This window comes from Crotalus tigris, unplaced genomic scaffold, assembly GCF_016545835.1.
Source record: "Crotalus tigris isolate CLP2741 ecotype Arizona unplaced genomic scaffold, ASM1654583v1 scf7180000024307.1902530, whole genome shotgun sequence".
NCBI lineage: Eukaryota > Metazoa > Chordata > Lepidosauria > Squamata > Viperidae > Crotalus > Crotalus tigris.
In genome coordinates, this window is record NW_024100479.1 from 181,847 (window position 1) to 201,806 (window position 19,960).

A 19,960-nucleotide genomic window follows, 5' to 3' on the forward strand; every position below is an offset into this window, starting at 1 on the left:
GCGAGAAATAAAAAACATTATGTAGGCGATTTTTGGGGCTCTAACATAACGACAGGGTGCTTTTGGATGATCTACTTCTGTGCAGATATTTGGAGGCTCTGTTTCCCATGAACCTCTGTTGCATGCTGGTGAATGTTGTGGTTGTATAAAGCAGAAGTCTAAGAATTAAAGGTATGTCCAAGATCATTAGAGGTGGGCTAAAGAGTCTAGGCAGTGGACATTCCATGCATTTTTAAAATAAAAGAAGTATGATTCTAAATCTGATATATGCTCTTTGTGATGGTGTAAACTTTAGCTTACATGCTATCTGGGAGTCACAATCCATCTAAAGCTAAGCATTTTAGAGCCGTGCTTATCATATATCTAGATGTGACTAAGATTATTCTGCTTTTCCCTTCCAACTTGGGCATCTCCTCCAGCTGACAAAAATTCCCAGAATGTAGGCTGTAGACACCCGCAAAGAGAAGTATGAGTTTTGGCATTGAAAACAAGCAAAGGGGGTAAGATTTTAAATGACAAAACTTGCATGCACCATTTGGCCAGGGAGTGTGGGTCTCTTGTGTACATTTTGTTTGCTTGGACAAAGGGGACTTTTGCAGTAGGTGGATTCATGTCCTCTTTGCTGAGATAGAATGCTAAAGACTTTGCTCCTCAGGGTTGCCTACACATGGCTGCTGATCATAAATTTATCCGGGTGTAACTGCTTGAAAATATGGTGAACCAGCCCATTGACAGCATAAAACTATCTAAGAGTAAGATTTGTTACGTTCGATGGAACTTATACCCTGATGAATAGGTATACAGTTTCTGCCTTAAAATGCCTACAGATTTCAAGTGAAGCATTAGGATTCATTTGTTTGGATGTAGGAGCTCAGAAGTAATTTTAATTCCAGTTTATCTGAAATTATTCTTATTTCCTTCAGACTGAACCCAGCTTGTATTCTTGGCAATATAGTGGCCATTGCCTTACTTTTCTGGACTGCTTCCTAGTCTAGCTACAATCCTGCTATTTCCTAATAATCTTCCTACCAAGCATTAACTTGGTTCAACCCTGCCTTTGTTTTTCAAGATCAGTTAGATATTATTTGAATTTTCTTTAGATAAGCATCCTGGTGATGCGAAATGGTCCTGATCCACTTTGAAATCAGCAGTACTTTATTCCCATAGCTCCTTAGTCTATGGCCCAGGGCCCAATATTTTTTTGTGGTTTCCCCTCTGAGGTTAGAGATGGCCTTTCTATCTCAAAGGGAAGGTTTTCTTCCTTTCTACCTCTTTGCCAACTTCCATCAACCTCCATCAACCCAAGAAAGACTCTGATGGGAGTTGGGCAAGAGGATCTTTGGATTTTAAGGGGCCAAAATTTCCCACCTGAAGCATAGCCTAAAGCAGTGTTTCTCAACCTTGACAATTTTAAGGCATGTGGACTTCAACTCCCAGAATTCCACAGCCAGCATTGCTGGCTGTGGAATTCTGGGAGTTGAAGTCCACATGCCTTAAAATTGTCAAGGTTGAGAAATACTGGCCTAAAGTGTAAATCACAGACACCCCAAATGTGGACCGAATCTGACACACTATTATTCCTTTATTGACTTGTAGAAAGTTTCAATCTGGTAAGTAAGAGAGGACGTTCCTTTTGCATTCTTATCAGCTTGGGATGGGATGGGATGGGGTTAAAGGTAAGATTTCCTTGTAGATGCTTAACAGACCTATTTCACCCTTTAAAATTCTTAAAAACCTGGCCCATCTGCTTTGGAACTGGGACCCTCATCTTGCTATGGCAGAGTTGAAATAGTTCACAAGTAGAAATTATGTAATTCTGAAAAGTATGTTCATGTAGCCTTCCGTTCAAGGAATTGGATGGTGAAACCAAACAGATTCAATAGAAAACCATGTAGGAAAAAGATCTTTTCCCATTGTGTTGACCTGCAGCAGGCAGGGTATTGGTTTTGCTGGAATACTGCAATATTTGCATAGAAATGCTTTGGTTTTGGCCTTCTGGATAGACAGTTCTTAGCATTACCAAATAAAACATCTCCAGTTGCTTTGTTTATTTTCCACCTTTTTTCTTTTCTGCGAAAAAAAAAAAAAGAATGAAACAGCAATAAGAAATCATGGGAGAGCTACAAATGTAAGACTTGGACATCAGCATTTTCTATATAAAAAAAATGTGAATGAAGCAGAACAATTGCCCAAAATAAAATGCTTGTTTGGAAGCTCCCTAAACAGTCTGATCAATGATAGAGAGGAAAGGCAGCGGGAACTAAATCCACCTCTTGAACACCAAAATGGAGATTTACTATCTAAGATTTTTAGCTATCTTCAGGAAAATGGTATTTTTAATGAAAACAAAACAAAACAAAAAAAGATTTGGCACACATATCAAATATGTTGGAGAGTCTGGACCGTTCCAAGTATTTTTCTAAAATAAAAATGCCTTCCAGTTAAGGAGAGGAGAGAGAGAGAGAGAAAAATATTTGGAAAAACAGCATAAAATTGAATTGGATGCTATGTGTGTCTAGCATTTGTGGTAAACGTTTTTCTTTATTTAACTGTTCTCTGGAGGAAGGTGGAATGGATTTACATAGTGCCAAACGTGAATATAAGGTAGAATGCACTTCCTGCTGGAAAGCTGGACCAGAGGCCCTAAACTTTGGGGGCCAGTGAACACATATGGAGTTTTCAGAGTATTTTATGGCCACTCTTGCAAAATGGTTCCATGGTGGCTGTGGCAAATCACAAAACACCAATTTAACAGAAGGCAAGCCGAACACTGGACTGCAGCCACCAACCATGCTATTTTCTAAGAATGCATCTGGGGCCTCTGTGTGGCCCAGAAGCATTGTGGGAAACAGGAGTGGCTGGGGCCTTGTTAGTACAGTGTACTACCTTCACATTCCTTTTTTACAAATTAAAATAACCTTTTACAAATAGGTGACAAATATTGTCCAACAGGCACATTATTTGTCACCTAATGGAGTTCAACTCCCAGAATCCCCCAGCTAGCTATGCTAGCTGAGGAATTCTGGGTATTGAAGTCCACCTGTCTTCAAGTTGTCAAGGTTGATAAACACTGAGTTAGGGAGTCAGCATTAGGCTCTGACTCAGTCCAGCAAAACTATCTTCACCCAGCTGACCTAGATTGATTTAAAACAATCTAAGCAATTGTTATCTTGCAATTATTCCCACAATGCTTCTGGCCCCAAATGCATTCTTAGAAAATAGCATGGCTATCCCTTGGATGGGAGACTACTTGCAAATGCCACAGCTAAAGTAGGAAGTTGAATAAAGATCCTGCAGAAGGCAGTGGGAAGTCACAACTTGTAGCCAAGATGCATGTGTCATGCATGTGTTCCTGTGGCTTCCAGGGGTCAAGAGAGAAATGCTAAAAGTAGGCACCTATCAGGGAATAAGTCCCAGTGTTGCACTTCTAATTAGAAGTATCTAGATTTTCCATATAAAAAATTGCTGGATTTGTGTTTTTCCTTCATAGTTCAAAGTTGCCCATAATTCCATAGGGATTTTTTTGGGGAGGGGGAGGAAACAAGCTGCCTTTCAAGATGACAACAAAATGCTTAGAAGGAAGAATGGTGGGCCATGTGTTTGCTGACTCCAGGAATTCCAGTCAAATGCCTGGGCAAGGGATTCCTGGTTTTGCTTGAACTGGCTCTGTGTGTCTTCTTGCTGGGATCAAAGACAACAACAAGAACTTGTGGTCTTTTCTATGTTTGAACCCCCCCCTCCCTTCCCCTCTTTATTGCATTTAGAAGAGTGAGAAGCTTTGTTTGCTGGCTGTTTAAACCCTACTTCAAAAGAAAACTTGAATCAGTACATGCCTGTGCTATATACAAATTAAAATAATTGATTTTTGGCAGACTTTGGGAAAGATATATAAATTTAAAGGATCACATTTCCAATCCAGGGCTCTGATTTGGAACCACTGCTCCTCATCGAGCTGGAAGTTGGCCATGGAAAAGAAGGGAGCTGCTCGCTTTGATTTAATCTAACTTCTTGTCATGGCAGCGCTTTCTTCAACTCTTTACAGCTCAAACCTGTTGGATTTTGGCACAAGTCCACAGCTGCATCCTTTCTTTGCCTGCTAGTGTTGCGGCCTTTGCATAGAACCATTGAATGGGGAAAATACATAGGACAGTATTTCTCTTTTTTAATTCTCCCCTTCTCCTCTTTCTCCTTCTCCTCCCATCAGTGGGAGCACCACATCCAATGAAGCACAACAGCTTCTGGCTTATACCCATCCTGTGACGGATGGCATCGGGTCCCACACTCTCTGCACTGCCCTAAAAATAGCTCTCAATTAACATTGCATTTCAAGAATTGGAAATTTTCCCAGAAGTCCATTCTTTCCCTCTTTTCTCCCCCCCTCCCCTTTTCTGTTTCATTACATTTTGCAGTAATAATACATAAGCCTGTAGAAAACATGACGGGTAATGAAAAATGTAATTAATATAAGCAGTGTAAAGCATGTTTTTTTCCTCTGTTGTCCTTGCAGAAAATTGCTGCTTTAAACTGAGCAGGATGTGAAAATGCATAAAGCAAACATCGATATGCTCCGCTTTGTAAATATCTTAGGCAAAACCGTGAAGGCAACTGCTGTTATTATTTTACCTGTCACAAATTCTTTTCAGAAAGTTTTTGTGTTGTTTTTCTTGCCTCTTTTTTTTTGTTTTGCCCTTCCCAGATTAAAAGATGATACTATCCTAAAATTACTACTTTTTGGTACTATAGCTTTAACACTTACTGATTCATGGTAGAAATTGTATTTTTTTTTCTGTCTGGCTCCTCCCCCATTTCCAGAAAAAATAATCGGTCACCTATAAACCTTTGCAAAATTTGCTTATGCTTCCCATTTCTTTTTCATTTTAGTTTTATTACACAAGGTTAACCTTAGACATGGTCCAGAGAGCTAAAAAACTACATTAGGAATACATTTTCCCCCCAAAATGCTTTTGATCCTGAAAGAAATTCTGCAATCTGATTTATGAATTAATATTGGGGTGATGGCTGGATGGAGTCACTGAAGCAGTAGGTGTGAACTTAAATGGACTCCAGAAGATGGTAGAGGACAGGAAGACTTGGAGGAACGTTGTCCATGGGGTCGTGATGGGTCGGACACGACTTCGCAATTAACAACAAAAACAACAACAACAAAGACCAAAATTAGCAACTATAGCAGGGCTGGAGTCTAGTGCAAATTCTTTGTGTGAACCCAGCTATTTCTTGGAATTGGATTACAGTCATAAGCTGTTTCCTTATGAGATACTTACAATAGCTCGATAGCCATCATTGCAGCGATGTACTGCATTGTTATCCTACTGTTACTTTTCCTCAATAGAGGTTGGCTGGCTCTAGATGCTGAAAGTCACTATGTGGAAATGACTGCAGAGTACATATCAGTTATGGTTAAGCACTGCCCTCCTGAATCTCAAGTTTGGATAGAGCTTAGCATCACTTCATCATTTGTAGGGGATTCCATAGCTCCCATAATTCATATGAAACCACAGCAAGCTGTCCAAGATCTTGCAAGTTTGCATTCTTTGTAGAAGATTCCATAGTATTACAAATATTCTTGGAACAACTCTAAAATAATTAAAAAAAAAAATGGCTTCCAGGAGAACCACCCTTGATTTGACTTGGAGTTGTTGTTAATTGCATAAATTGCTAATCCGGATTACCCAGTATTGAAAATGTAGACTTTTAAAAATAAAATTGGTACTCTCTAAACGTATTGGACTGCTGCCTCTTTTGTCCTTATCTATCATGATATACTGACTGAGGACAATGGGAAGCATAGTCCAGCACTTCTGGAGGTATCATCAAGAATAAAAGGCTGTCCAACCCAATCTGCATATAGTGGGGACTGAGTATGACACTTCTAGATGTGTAGCAGGTTCTTAGTCACTCACTTCCAACTCACTTATAACTTGATAAAACGTACTAACATGGTCTGCTAGGTAATGCTACATCTCCCAGCAGACTCTACTAAACTGACCAGAGTTTGGCATGGGAGCACTGCTTTGTAGAATAGGCTTGCCGCTCTACCTTTGAGAGGGATAAAGTTATCCAAATTGAAATGTACCTGCAGGAGGCCATTATGGATTCTGATAAGACTTTCTAGCTAGAGAGCAGTCCAAAGAAAATCAAGGCAATATGGTCCGTGCCAGGACTTTTGGGTTATTTCTCATGGGCCATGCTTGATTCCTTAGGAATTCAGTCTGAAAATCTTTCCCACCATAACAATGCAGTATTTCAAACTCAGTTTCTACAGCCAGCTAAAAATTGTGACTAGTTTATTTATTTTTTTCTTTTCTCTTTTCCGTTCTCTGTAGCTGGCAATATTAGTTACTGTTTATTTTTACCTTGTTCCTAGAACTAAAGTTTTTCAATTCAGACCTCTGTAGTGCATGAACCAGTGGCTACCACACACAGCATGCCTTTTGCTTTAGGTTCTCCGATCTAAAGAGACCCCTTTAAAAAACCAGGCCTCTCTCTTGTTGCGTTTTGCACAGCCATTTGGAGTCCCAGATGTAGGAAATGAAATAATCCACGCTCACACAGGCTTGAAAGTGCCCATCTGGCACCCAGGAACATCACCCTGCAGAATCACATAAGCGTGAGTTCACTTTTGTTTTGGCATTTCATAAACAGAGAAGCAGAGGGCAAACAGGGAAGGCCTTTGAGATAATAACAATCGTATTTATCACAGATTGGTTTTAAAGTGTATGTATGCTTGTAAAGCAGGTCTCAAAAAAGGGTGAGGGAGATATCCCTGGTGAAACTGCCACCTAATCTTTCTCATTCTTTCTTCTTGAAGAAGACTGAATGTGGGGGAAGCATACATGATGCCATATCCCTCAATAATTAAAGGCGTGCAAATATCACCTTAAAAGAAATACTTTTTAAAACCTCAAAAGTATAAGGTAACTTTCTAAAACCCAACAAACCATCCCTGGTTTTAGAGTTACCTTAACTGGGCTGCTGTACTAGACAACAGCAAGGAGATGGAAAACATTTCCTAATACACTGGTTCTCAACCTTTTTAATGCCGTGACCCCCAACCGGTCGTAAGTCGAGGACTAAACCAGTCGTAAGTCGAGGACTAAACCGGTCATAAGTCAAGGACTACCCAACCGGTCGTAAGTTGAGGACTTTGCCTGGGAGCGCTGCGCATGCGTGGTGCTGCCCCCTGCGCCGGCCAAGGCGTAGCTGGCAAGAGGCAGAGACAGAGCAGACCGACCACCGGCTGGGCCACCAGCTGGCCCAGCCCAAGGGAGGTAAGGCACCTGCCGGAAAAGGGGAAAAAAAATGGCGGACAGCCTTGCTTGGCGACCCCCATGAAATGGTTGATCGACCCCAAATGGGGTCGCGACCCATAGGTTGAGAACCGCTGTCCTAATATAACAGAATAACAGGGCTGGAATAACAGAATAACTTGGAGGTTTTTTAGTCCAACCCATTGCTCAAGCGGGAGACCCTATACCAGTGGTGGCGAACCTATGGCACGCGTGCCACAGGTGGCACACAGAGCTCTTTCTGTGGGCATGCGCGCCGTTGCCCCAGTCCTAGGCCTTCAACTGGGTTTTATAAAACCTTTTCGCTTTAGGCCTCCACCACCGTGTGCAAAAAATAAAGGTTCAATCAATCAATCAATTTCAACTTCTCACGGGAAAAAAAAAAGATGTCGCAAAGGTGGAATTGATTTTTTTTTAATTGAAAGTTTTTTAAATTTTACAAAACAAATCCCCTCCCCAAACCCCCCCACCCTCCCATACCCTCCCCCACCTCCCCAAACCTCCCAAACCCCCCCCCCCCCCAACCTTCCCAGAGCTGAGTACAGGCTTAATTAAAATTTTTCAGAAAAAGAAAAGAAAAACTTAAAACACATATAAATCCTAAACAAATCTAAATACATTAAATTAAATAGGTTATCTTCTCTAAAAAATAATAATTGCAATCATTAAACACATTATAATATACTCTAAACATTTTCTAGTATCATACTTATATTATTATCCATCATTCTGTATAAACTCCCTCCAAAACACAAATTTAAACATTACTTTCTTTGAATATCTATACCTACAATATAAAATCTAATCTCTCCCTCTTTCTTTATCCTAGAACACAAAAATAAACATATAAACCTTCATTATACCATTAAAACTAAATACTCTTTGAATACTTAAACTAAATACTTAAACTTAAACTTCTTATCTAAGATTTTCATTCAATCTCCATAATCTTCTCTCAAAAAAAAACTTAAAAGACATATAAATCCTAAACAAATCTAGGTACATTTAATTAAACAAGTTATCTTCTCTTAAAAATAATAATAATAATAATAAATAAAAAAACCCCAATCATTAAACACATTATAATATACTCTGAACCTTTTCATATCATACTTATGTTATTATCCATCATTCTTTATAAACTCCCTCCAAAACACAAATTTAAACATTACTTAAAACATTAAAATTCCCTTATACACATGCAAAGGTGGAATTGATTGATTGAACTTTTTAGTCCCATCCAGTCTGCCGTTACCACCGCAGCCACGCCCACCCAATGGGCCACACCCATCCAATGGGCCACGCCCACCCAGCACCCGACGATACATAAGTGGGTTTTGGGTTGCACTTTGGGCACTCGGTCTCTAAAAGTTTGCCATCACTGCCCTATACCATTTCAGACAAATGGCTGTCCAGTCTCTACTTAAAAGCCTCCATGGATGGAGAACATTTTCTAATATGGTAACCCAAGTTATGGCCTCTCTGAGCCTGACATTGTAAGAGTAGGAAGACCCCTAAAAGGGTTTAAGTAGGGGTTATTCAAATGAAAGTAAATATTACAGTGCACTGACATCTTGGCCGTTTGAGGCAAAAAAGTCAAGACGGCAGCAGCAACAGCAATGCAATCTAAGTCACATCCCTTATTAATGTGCATGGTCATGCATGTTACGATGGTTGCATGATTGTCACTTCACTTCTTTGGCTTTGCTGTGGACACCCCTGATTGTACATGTGCTCAGAAGCATACAGAACCAGGTTCTAACTCAGTGTAGAACAGATCTCAGCTTCACTTCTTGGAAAGTTCTTTAGAGGGTTGTAAACATCCCAGACGGAATTCCAGAAGGCTAGTTTCAGAGTCAACCTAAAGTAGTTTCCTGTCATGTCATTTTTATTACCGCAACTGGGACTGGAAATCCCATCATAAGTCGTGACAGTTGTAAATCAAGGTGCCCACTTGATTGGAAGTGATTTCATGGCCTTTTTTTTTTTTTTTTTGCAGCAATCATTAAGTGAACGAGGCAGTCATAAGTGTGAAAACATTCATTTGAATGGGCATTTCTTTTCCGAAAGTAGCAAAAACCCTCATGAATTGCAGTCATGTGATCTTGGAGGTGAATGCTATGGGCCCTAATGGACCCATTCCATAGTCACCATAAATGCAAATTATCCTTAAGTGACTATTCGTAAATCAAGAACTACTTGCACACAAGATATTTTGCCATAGAGGCTTTGCCACCAAAACCGTTTGGGTGCTGGGCCCTAGCTTCTATCTTCTCAGGTGATTTTTATTAGATTTTTTTTTTTTACAGAAATAAAAGATAAACAAGGGAAAGTTAAGAAAAAGAGAAAAAAGGAAAAGTGTGAAAAGCAATACACATAGAAAAAGATAATTAAAGAAACTTCTGATCTTCATTTAGCAATTACAAACTTAGTATCCTCCCTTTCTAAAATTACATTAAATTGTTCCCTTCTGTCCCATATTCAACCCTTCTTAATCAGCAAATCCATAAATCACAATTTCATTTCTCCCCCTATTTTTCATCCTTGAGTAAATCCTGACTATTCAAGTGCTTACCTTTTCCAAAGTACAGGCAACTACAACTTGTTACAGATAAAGAAAGGAATAATAAGACAAAATCTATTCTCTCTCTCTCTCTCTCTCTCTCCCTCCCTCTCTCCCTCCCTCTCTCTCTCTCCCTCCCTCCCTCCCTCCCTCCCTCCCTCTCTCTCTCTCCCCCGCCCCCCCACACATATACACACAGAAACACAAAGTGATGTCATTTAGCAATAAGGTTATCTTTGCAAAACAAGGAACAAAGCTGATGTTTAAATTAATTCTGTTGGAGCAAGCAATTTGAAAGACTCCTTTGGTTAATCCAAAACTTCAACATAATTTCCTCAATGACATAAGCACTCATTGGGCTATTCTGCCCTATCGGAATGAGATTCTTAGGTTGCAACCCAAAACTGGTAGCAGCCTAAAGCTGAATACTTAGTTCCATTTCAACAAGTCAAATGAGAATGCTTTTGATTGAAAAATACTATATGTAGTATTCAGATTTAAATATACCGGTAATTTAATTTAGACCTTCAGCTAGGTGCTTAGATTAGAGGAGACCAACAGTGCAGTGTCACATGGTAAGTTTTCTAACTTTCATTTACATTGAAAGCCATGCATAGGCTGTGAAAAATTATATATATATATATATATATATATATATATATATATATATATATATATATATATATATATTCAGAATTGGCTTACACATGTTTATCATTAACATGAGACAATGCAAAGTATGGCATCTTGATGGTGAAGTATTGTAGACTTCCTTGTGGTTTCTGTGGTGATCAAGAGGTTAATCCTAGGGTTCTCTTCTAATAATTGAAAACCTCATACATTCAAGGTGTTCATTTCTATAGGAGTAGAAGCCCACCATGTGAGAAATATTATCCCAAAGGCAATTCTTTCTTATTTTTAAATTAATATAGAGGTGTTCTTCAGTCTTTAGATTGTTAAGAAGTAACCATTGTATGTGGTTGACACAGTAGTTGATAAGCAAAGACAACAGGAGCCATGATCTTGCAAGCCTTGTATCTACCTCCAGTAAAAGGAATCTACCATTTAATAAGGCAATCTATTCCAATGATTAACTACTCATACCATATTTTTAATTGTTCCTGCTGTTATTGGTTGTGACCTGCAGAAGTCTAATCCTTCCATTATATGGCAAACATTTAAAAAAATATGCTAGCATATCTTCCTTTCTGCAGATCTAATTAAATCTAATCTAGTTTCTTTAACCCCTCCTGTTAGGGTTAGGTTTCCAATCCCTTTACTATAATGGGAGCCATCCTCTGAACTTGCTCTAGTTTGTCAAAACCCATTTTAAGCCTGTACACCAACTGTTAGCAAAAATCTATGCTTTGAAGATTATTTGGAAGTATTATTCAGAGTCTTAAATGAGTAGTGCTTCTCTGCTATACATTGGACACACCCTTCTCACTTTTTTCCAGTTTCTATGCACATCCAAAAAGCACATTTTTTTTTAACAGAAAAACTTTAATGAATCATCTCCTGAGAGCATCTCTCTTCCTACTTGTGCAGGAACCTGATGAATTACGTGAAAGCTTTCAGTGAACACCAAAGTAGTCCTGTGGTTGTGCATAGCATAAGACAGGGGTGTTAAACTGCCAGCCTGTGGGCCGGATGTGTCATGCTAAAACCGTGCCCACCCTATTGCCGGCAATGGGAAAAAAGTGATACATCGTGACAATGTCACATGATGTTGAGAGTTTGACACCCCTGGCCTAAGGGTTTCTCCTAAGTCCTAATAGCTCAATGTTTATGATGACAACTTTGGGCAACCCAGTTTCCCCAACAGGCTGTCCTCATAGTTGTTTAAACGGAAGTGAATCCTACTGAATTCAGCGGCATTTACTTCTAACTAAATGTGTAGGGAATTGTATATGAGAGGAAAATGTGACAGAAAAGTAGTTAGCCCATATATAGGTTGCAAAAATCTAGACAATCATCACATGGCAGCAAAGAATTAAGCATTTTCTACATCCCTCTACTGTCATCTAATGATTATCTAATTTTTTGTAGTCCATGTACAATAAGCTTTTAGTGGGCATTTTCTAATCAGAGAAAACAGTCCTGGGGAAATTTCCAATCAAAATGGTAGGACTAGTTGTCCAGAATGATTGGACTGTCATCCCAAGTATCTAGCAGTGACCCGAATGCTTTTTTGAAGGCAGGACAGACCATTCACCAGTCTGGCAGTTTCTCCTCTGCGTTTCTCTGATGTGTGTTGTGAACTGACCAGATTTTCAGATGCCACTTCAGCAAAGTAGTGCTTCAAGGATTTGATGACAAATGGAGACAACTAGGAAGCCAGTACAAGCTGCTCTGTACAACCCAAGAGAGTGCCTTCTTGCCTGGGTCATTTGCTTTAAATCAATCTTCCCCAACCTGGTGCCCTTCAGGTGTGTTGGACTTTTCACTATTTCAATGTTCCCCACTTCCTAATTGTTCACAAACTGACTGGAGATTATTTGAGTTGAATCCCCAAATACCTAGTAAATGTGAAGACAATTGCCAGTGTTATCATTAGGCAAGCAAAGCCCAAAATAATTGATTCTATAGTGCCACCAGTTTCTTATGTTTACTATAAATTGACGTTCAATCTGGGATAAATACATTTGGTGTCTTTTAGAACCTGACAACCTGCTGGGTTCTAAAGGACGTATGCTAATTTTTGCCAATAGTTTAGAATAAGTATCTATGATTTGTTCTGATTCATAAGTCAGACTCCTGTCTCTGCTGGCACTTAGGAAAGATTCACACATTACTCCAGAAAAAGGTAGAGACATGACAAGATTCTTTTAGCTTGTCAGTTTCACATGGAAAATGTTTCTAAGTACACTTGGTGACAGCTGGTGTTTTCTGTGTCAGGGACAGGCCTTGAAAATGGAAGGGTAACCTGACAGAGTAACTACCAGCTGTCCTCAGCTGAGGGCACATTTGTAAGCATGCACGGCAGGATGCTGATAGCAGAATGCCACCTGAGAAAAGTCATGTGTGAAAGTAGCCCAGAGTTTTACCAATAGTATACTAGTTGTACTGCATGTAAGAGGTACATTCTTATCATAATGGAGCCTAGAAAGAAAATAAGAAAACAAAATGGGGGGGGGGGAATGGTATTTGTTGTAGTCTAATAATTAGTCAGCCATAATTGTATACCAGAAGTGTGATAGGAATGACAGCATATAACAATTCAGGTAGTCAGAACAATGTTTAATAAACAAATATAACTTGTAACAATGCAGATACTCATCTATATTTGATCATGGTTAATGGAATTTACTTTCAAGTAAATGTACATTTTTAGGATTATGGTTTGAGAGATTGAATTAGAATTCTAAAGCTACAATTCATATTCTTCTTCTGCCATAAGATCAGTAGATTCTCTTAGATTAGCCCTCAAGTTAACTATAGTTTCTCATTGCAAAAGAGGTTTATGATTGGCCTACTTTATGAACTGTAAGGACTCATGAGATAATGTGAGCTAAGTGTTTTGAACAAATAAAATTATGATTTATGAGGTTTGACTAACTGAATAGCACAGAACATTGCTTGTTGCACTGCATCATGGTAAGTCTCAGTGTATTGCATTTTACTCCTGAGAAAAAAAATGGTAGTCGAAGAGTGAAAAAATGAGATTTACTAATTTGAGTAGATAAGTTTAGACCTGGCAGAACAACTATGTAATTATTGTGCAAGAAACTTTGGTGTTCAGAAAAGCTCTTCCTGCTCTCATTAATCTAGCCCTGTGGTTAATGTGCTTGATTCACCATTTGGCACCATGACAGGAAGCTTTGTATCAGGGAATAACTTATTATAATAAGTAAGTTTACAAGCAGAAATAAGCCATCCCAGCTGACTATAAGAGAAGTTGCAGAGTTTCCAAATTAATCTTAGCGCTAACCCTGAAAAGCCACAAAGCTAATTGGAGAATTGAAAGCTTTCAAAACATGTTAGGGAGCTTGATGGGAACATGTTGAAATAAACACAAACATTTAGATAAAGCCACCATTTTAATTGTATTAATTCTGCCAATTAATGATAATGGAAGAGCCGTCCAATTAGCTAAATAGCTAATAGTTTTATCAAGCAGAGGCTGGCAATTTAAAGCAAACAAATTCTTTCTAATTTTATCCCCTTGCTCACTAAGATATTTAAAGGATAATGGGAGAATCCAATAAAGGATATTGCTCAAAGAGAGCTACATTTAAATTGTCTAATGGCTTTAAGAGTTTTACCTCAATTAACAAATACTAAACCTGAGCACTTAGTGAATTCCTGTAAAAGAGACATCATTTGGCCAATTGAAGAGAGTTTAAAGAAATTTATAAATTAACATACTCTCTGCATAAGCATTATGCATTATGCTACATTATGACTGATGCTCTTCCCCCATTGGTATATTTCTGAAACCACCAACAAAAAGCAAGTGAAAAAAATTGCAGACAAGGAGAGAATTTTATTTACTGAAATACTCAACAGAATGGAGAAGAATAATCATTTATTTGAACAGTGAATTTCAGTAGAAAGAGGTCAACCCATCCACCATATTGGAGAAGGGACAAATTCTAGAAGCTCTTTCAATTTGAACTATATTAAAGCTCTGGAAGAGTAACAAGATCCTTTTTGGAGGGTGGAATTCATTAGGTAGAATAAAGCTCTTGTAATAATATGGAGGATAAAGTATCATTAAAGCAGTGCCATCGACTGCTAGTAATGGGGTGGTCTGGAATATGTCCAGTTTGATCCAGATGGATGATCAAAGTGACTTGTCATTTGATGTCTTAGGGATTATGCACATACTCCATACACATACATGCTTCAGAGTTTCATTCCAGCATATATACCGTGTTTCCCCGAAAATAAGACCCGGTCTTATTTCTTTCTTTCTTTTGCCTCCAAAAGAGGCACCAGGTCTTATTTTCGATGGGTGTCTTTTCCACTCACCTCATGGCAGTGGCACCTACCGTCCCACCCAGCTGGTGCACTTCTTCTGCGGCTGAAGGAGCAGCTTCATTCTGTAGTTCCAGCCTGCATTTTGCTGTCAGAGGCCTTTCCGGAGACAAGTGTTGATCCATGGGAGGCCTGGCTGCAATGGTACTCCTGCCCTAGCTTAATCTTTAGGCATGCGTCTCGCCCCAAAACTAGGCCCACCTCCAAAAATCAAGCTAGGGCTTATTTTGGGATAGGTCTTACTTTTGGGGAAACACAGTAGCTTAATGATGGGAAATGCCCAGGCCGGCAGGGAGGACAACTCAAGCAGGGAATTATCCTTGAATTTTTACACAGCAACAAGAGATTTACGACTGACATCCCCCTTCCCCCTTAAGCCCATAGAGACTTAACTGTCTGTTGCCTGAGGAGATTCCTGCACTCTAGGGAGAATACAATAAAATAACTAGTTTGAATTCTACACATATGTATCTGATTCCTTTTGCTTCAGAAACAATAGATGAGAATGGAAGAGTCATTGTCTTTCAAACAACAAGATTCCCTATTGTTAATAAATTCCACAGGATTGTGCCCTTCCTTCCTTCCTTTTCCCTCCCTTCCCCTTCATGGATTGCATTGTCCACTACATAAATTTTTCAAATCCCTTGAGTCTCTGAATTCATCAGCATCAGGTATTCAAATGTTAAGATCCTAGTTTATTGTTGCACTATTAATAATATATGAAATAAAGATAGAGAGCAACATCTTTTAAAAGTAATGCATGCCTTGGATGTACAAAAACAATAATCTTCTATACCACTGTAATGTTTTCTCTTTCTATTTTTAAAAGATAGGATTTTTGTCAACTACTTCTTTAGTTTGGATGCTGTGGGTCATTATTTTACAAGAGGCTCTATACAAAGGGTAATTTGGAAGCTTTCTTTGTATCATTGATGAAGACAGGTAATGATTAATCTTCGGAAAAGCTGTAGCATTTTTCTTGTTTAATATATGTGTGTGGATGTTTGGGTGTGTAGATGTTGCTGTTTTCCTTCTTACAGGATTCTTAATAAAGCCATCAGAATAATTTATAACTTAATACATTTTATTATGTAAGTTTCAGACAAAGCACTCTCACAATTTTCCATTTTGTTTCCTTTTCCACCCTTGTTCTAAGTTCCTTCTCATCCTGTCTCCTGGAACTTGTAGTAACACATTACAGTTGCCTTTTCTGATGTCACTGTGCTTTTCTATTACAGATCCAGCTAATGTCTCCTCTACAGAGGAAGGCATCAGTGGTTGATTTCAAAACAATGGATAATAAGGAGGAAAAAATCCCGGCTATCTGCATCTGTCCTGGATTGGGAATAGCAATACTATGTCCATGAGTCTAAAGACTAATGTTTCCTGAAAACTCCTGCATTTGTTTCAGAGTGAAAAATTAATAGTGGAATGGAGGAATGGCTGGAGAAACACTGATTATAAAACATTTCACTAATTCATTAATACATCGTCAATCAGCTTCTCCATTTGATTTTAATTCCTTGGAATTTCACTTCTGACTACATTTGAGCATCAATTCAGCCTTGCTCCTCTTTTCCTTGTTATCTGGCCTCTTACCTCTCTGATTCCCATTTGATTTCTTCGGCTTCTGATTTCACCTGCTTTCTTAGTGAGGTTTTGACTTTCACCTAGTGCACACCAGATGGCAATGCATCAAACTGCCCATTTGACTTTGAAGAATCCAATAGAGACTTTTGGGTTTGAGGCAGAACAATTTCCAGACTGCTTGACCTAGAAGATCTTGATTTCCAAGGTGAAATTGATAGGACCATTCCCAATATAAAAAGGGTGATGCCTCCTTAGAAGTTAGAATTCCTTAGAAGTTGAGGCTTCTTTCAATTTCTTCTTGGAACTAGATAAAAGAGTAGCTTACTACAAAGAACAAAGGGAACTAAAACAGAGAATAAATATATTCATATGTTTATCTACCTAGCTGGATTTATGATTATGCTAAACCATGGATCATTTATGATTATTTTTAAACAGTGTTGGTTGGGGTCATGTTAGGTGTATGCTATTTCTAAATAATGGCTTTGTTCATTCCTTGTGCTAAGCCAAAAGCCAGCTACTTTGACACAGTGTGATTTGCAACCCAAGAACTTTCATTCTGCATTTTTAAAACTAACTGGCTTTTGCATAACACAAAGGATTTATTTTTAAAACTCAGATATGGGCATTTATTAAAAAACCCCAAAGCCAAGATAGTAGTAAATAGCTTTTATCACGACAGTGTAATATACTGAAATGGACAAGACAAGCTTGCCCTCTTTTCTCTTTATTTTTACTGGCATTAGAACCATTAGCAATGAAAGCGTGTCATGAAAATAAAATTCAAGGAGTTAAATTAGCAACTCAAGAACATAAACTAAAATTATACTCTTATGATGAGATTTACAGTCACCCATCAGAATGATTTCTTAGCATTGTTCATGGAATATGAACTACAACATGGTTTCATATCATGTTATTGGATTAATAAATGAAAAACTAAAATGTTGATATGGAATTTGGCAGAGGAAGAAAAGTCATACATATTTTTGGAATTTAACATAACTATAAATCAGGAGAAATATCTAGGAATTTGTATGACAAAAATTAATAGGGATTTATTTAAAAACTATTTACCAACTTGGAAAAAGGTAATAGCAGATATATCCAGATTAGGGAAAATTGTCTTGGCTAGATAAAACTACAACAGTTAAAATTAATATTTTACTAAGGTTTAATTTTCTTACTCCAATGAGTGCAATACATACTGAGATTGGTATTAAATGATGGGTAATGAACTATATGTGGCCTAATATGGACCTAATTATTTCTTAAAACAGTTTGGATATTAATAAGCAGAAGAGAGATTTTCTGAATGGTACAATAAGGAAAAAGAGAGAGAAAAGATTTTAAAGACTTAAAAACTTTTGCAGAATGCTTAACAAAGAGTGGATGTAAGAAAGTTTAAAACAGATAAGATTTTTTAAAAAATAAATTGGAATTAAAATAGACAAGCAAACAAGACTATGGAACTTTTTTGTTTACTATTAAAGACTGCAGAAAATTGGTAGATTTTTAAAGATAATATGAGTCAGACTATAATTCTGACTGTAACTATGGAGATACTGACTATGAAGCTTATTGTAACTACAAAGTGCCAGTTGAGATGAAGTATTAAGGGAACAAGAAGACAAAATAGAAAAAAAGGGGATGTTTGCCTTTTTTCTTTACCCTGCTTATGATACTTTCATTTTTAGATTATAATATCATAATAGCAACTACCAGAAAAGCAGCAAAAATAGCAGAGGGGAGGAGAGGATTACTAGGGCAAGCAGTAGAGAGGCGAATTACAAAATATTTACTTCAGGAAATGTTTGAGGAACTGGGTAGTATCTGAGCTGACTCATTTGATACTAAATTGACTAAATCACTTGATACTAAATTGATAGCTTTTGAAAAAATAATGGATGGAAGATTGGTAAATGGAGATGAAAAAATAACTTAAGAAGATGGATTTTTTGTAAAACAAATGTCTAGAGATATAAAACAAATTAATGACAAAGTGGAAATTATGGCAAGTAACACAGAAGTTATTGATAGAGTTAGAAAGAATTCTAGATAATCTGTTGGAATCGAGACAGAAAGAATTTTGTTTGAAATTTGGAGGATTCTGGTGAAGATATTAGAGAAAAGTTTATAAAGCCTTTAGCAAATATTGTGGATTTATGTGCTGATTCCACGTGGTTGTAATAATCAGTTGGTGGTTTCTGAGATGTTCTTGATGTATGGCAGTGGAATTCTTTTTAGAGTTTGTGTTGGTTGTGCTGTATTGGTTTGAGTGGTCAGGGATGTTTTGATAAAGTTGTGTGGATATCCATTTTGTTAGAATATGCTGTACAGATGCTCTAGTTACCCTTTCTGCTGTTCCAGGTTGCTGCAGTGTGCTGCATTGTGTGTTCCTCTACTACAACCACATGGAATCAGTATCGCACACAAGCCAACTAAAGCCCTTCAAAACATCCTAAGCAGACTAAAAGACCCAACAACCTCAGAAGAAAAAACAGGAATCATCTACAACATAAAATGTAAGGACTGCAACAACCACTATATAGGACAAATAGGCAGAAGACTTGCAGAAATCATTCACCAACACCAACTAGCAGTCAGAAGAATGATGAAAATCCTTAAATTTCACAACATATAGACAGATCTAACCATAGTTTCAATTGGGAAAATGTGAGCATCCTAGACCAAGCCTAGTCCAAAAATGGTAGGAATTTCTAGAAGCCTGATACTCTGACAAATTAGCCATCACTAGAAATATAGACATTAACATCTATAGACTATGCAAAAGGGACCAATAGAAAAGAGTGCTGACTTTCTGTCAGATGTTTTTGCCACACTCCCTGGCTCCAAGACACATGCTGTTGAGTTCACAGGAGGCTGGTTTATTTCCGAAACGCTCTGGCGTGTGGGATTCCAATGAACAGCAATGTCAGCGCTGGGAGCAACTGCCCCCCAGCGTTCTAAATAGGTGCCTCCTGGCTGGCCCCACCCCTACCCACCTAGCCAGCATCCAGTGTGCGCGCCTATAGGGCAGCAAGGCAAAGAAATGAGGCAGGCTTTCAGTGTTCAGCTCCCTGCGGCTTCTCTGCTCAGCTGTTTGGAGGGACAGCCTCATAGCTGGGCTCCACAGGGTCCCCCTTCCAGCAGACAGGTATAGGGAAGGGAAAGGGCTGTCGCTGCTGGTCCCATCTTCTGCCTTGTGACACCTCCATCTGGTAGTCTTGTCCCCTCCTCTCTCTCCCGTTAGTGGCAAGCCCACAGGGGCTTGACATCAGCACCTTTGTTTCTTTTCTATCTACTTCTTCCACTTAAAACATTTTGTTAAAGAGTTTATATAATTGTTCCCATTCACTTGTTGTAGAAATGTGGTCTTGGGTGATGTGGGTTGGAATTAAATCAAGTTCCAGTCTTCTATTGAGTAAAACATAAATAGAGAAATTTATTTACAATCTAGAACATTGTAAAATATAGAACTGAGAGATTTTTGAGAGGTGATTCCACTTCAGCATTCAGA

At 38.3% G+C, this 19,960-nt stretch overlaps 1 protein-coding gene across 1 annotated transcript in view; it reads right to left on the bottom strand.

The window, feature by feature from the left end:
- Positions 1-1,529: 1,529 nt before the first annotated feature.
- Positions 1,530-19,960, bottom strand: part of LOC120299681 — a 289,240-nt gene continuing 270,809 nt past the window's right edge. The window contains exon 5 of the mRNA XM_039324734.1: positions 1,530-2,070. Coding sequence (XP_039180668.1) covers positions 1,830-2,070 — 241 coding nt within the window. The 3' untranslated portion in view covers positions 1,530-1,829. The remainder of the gene's footprint in view (positions 2,071-19,960) is intronic.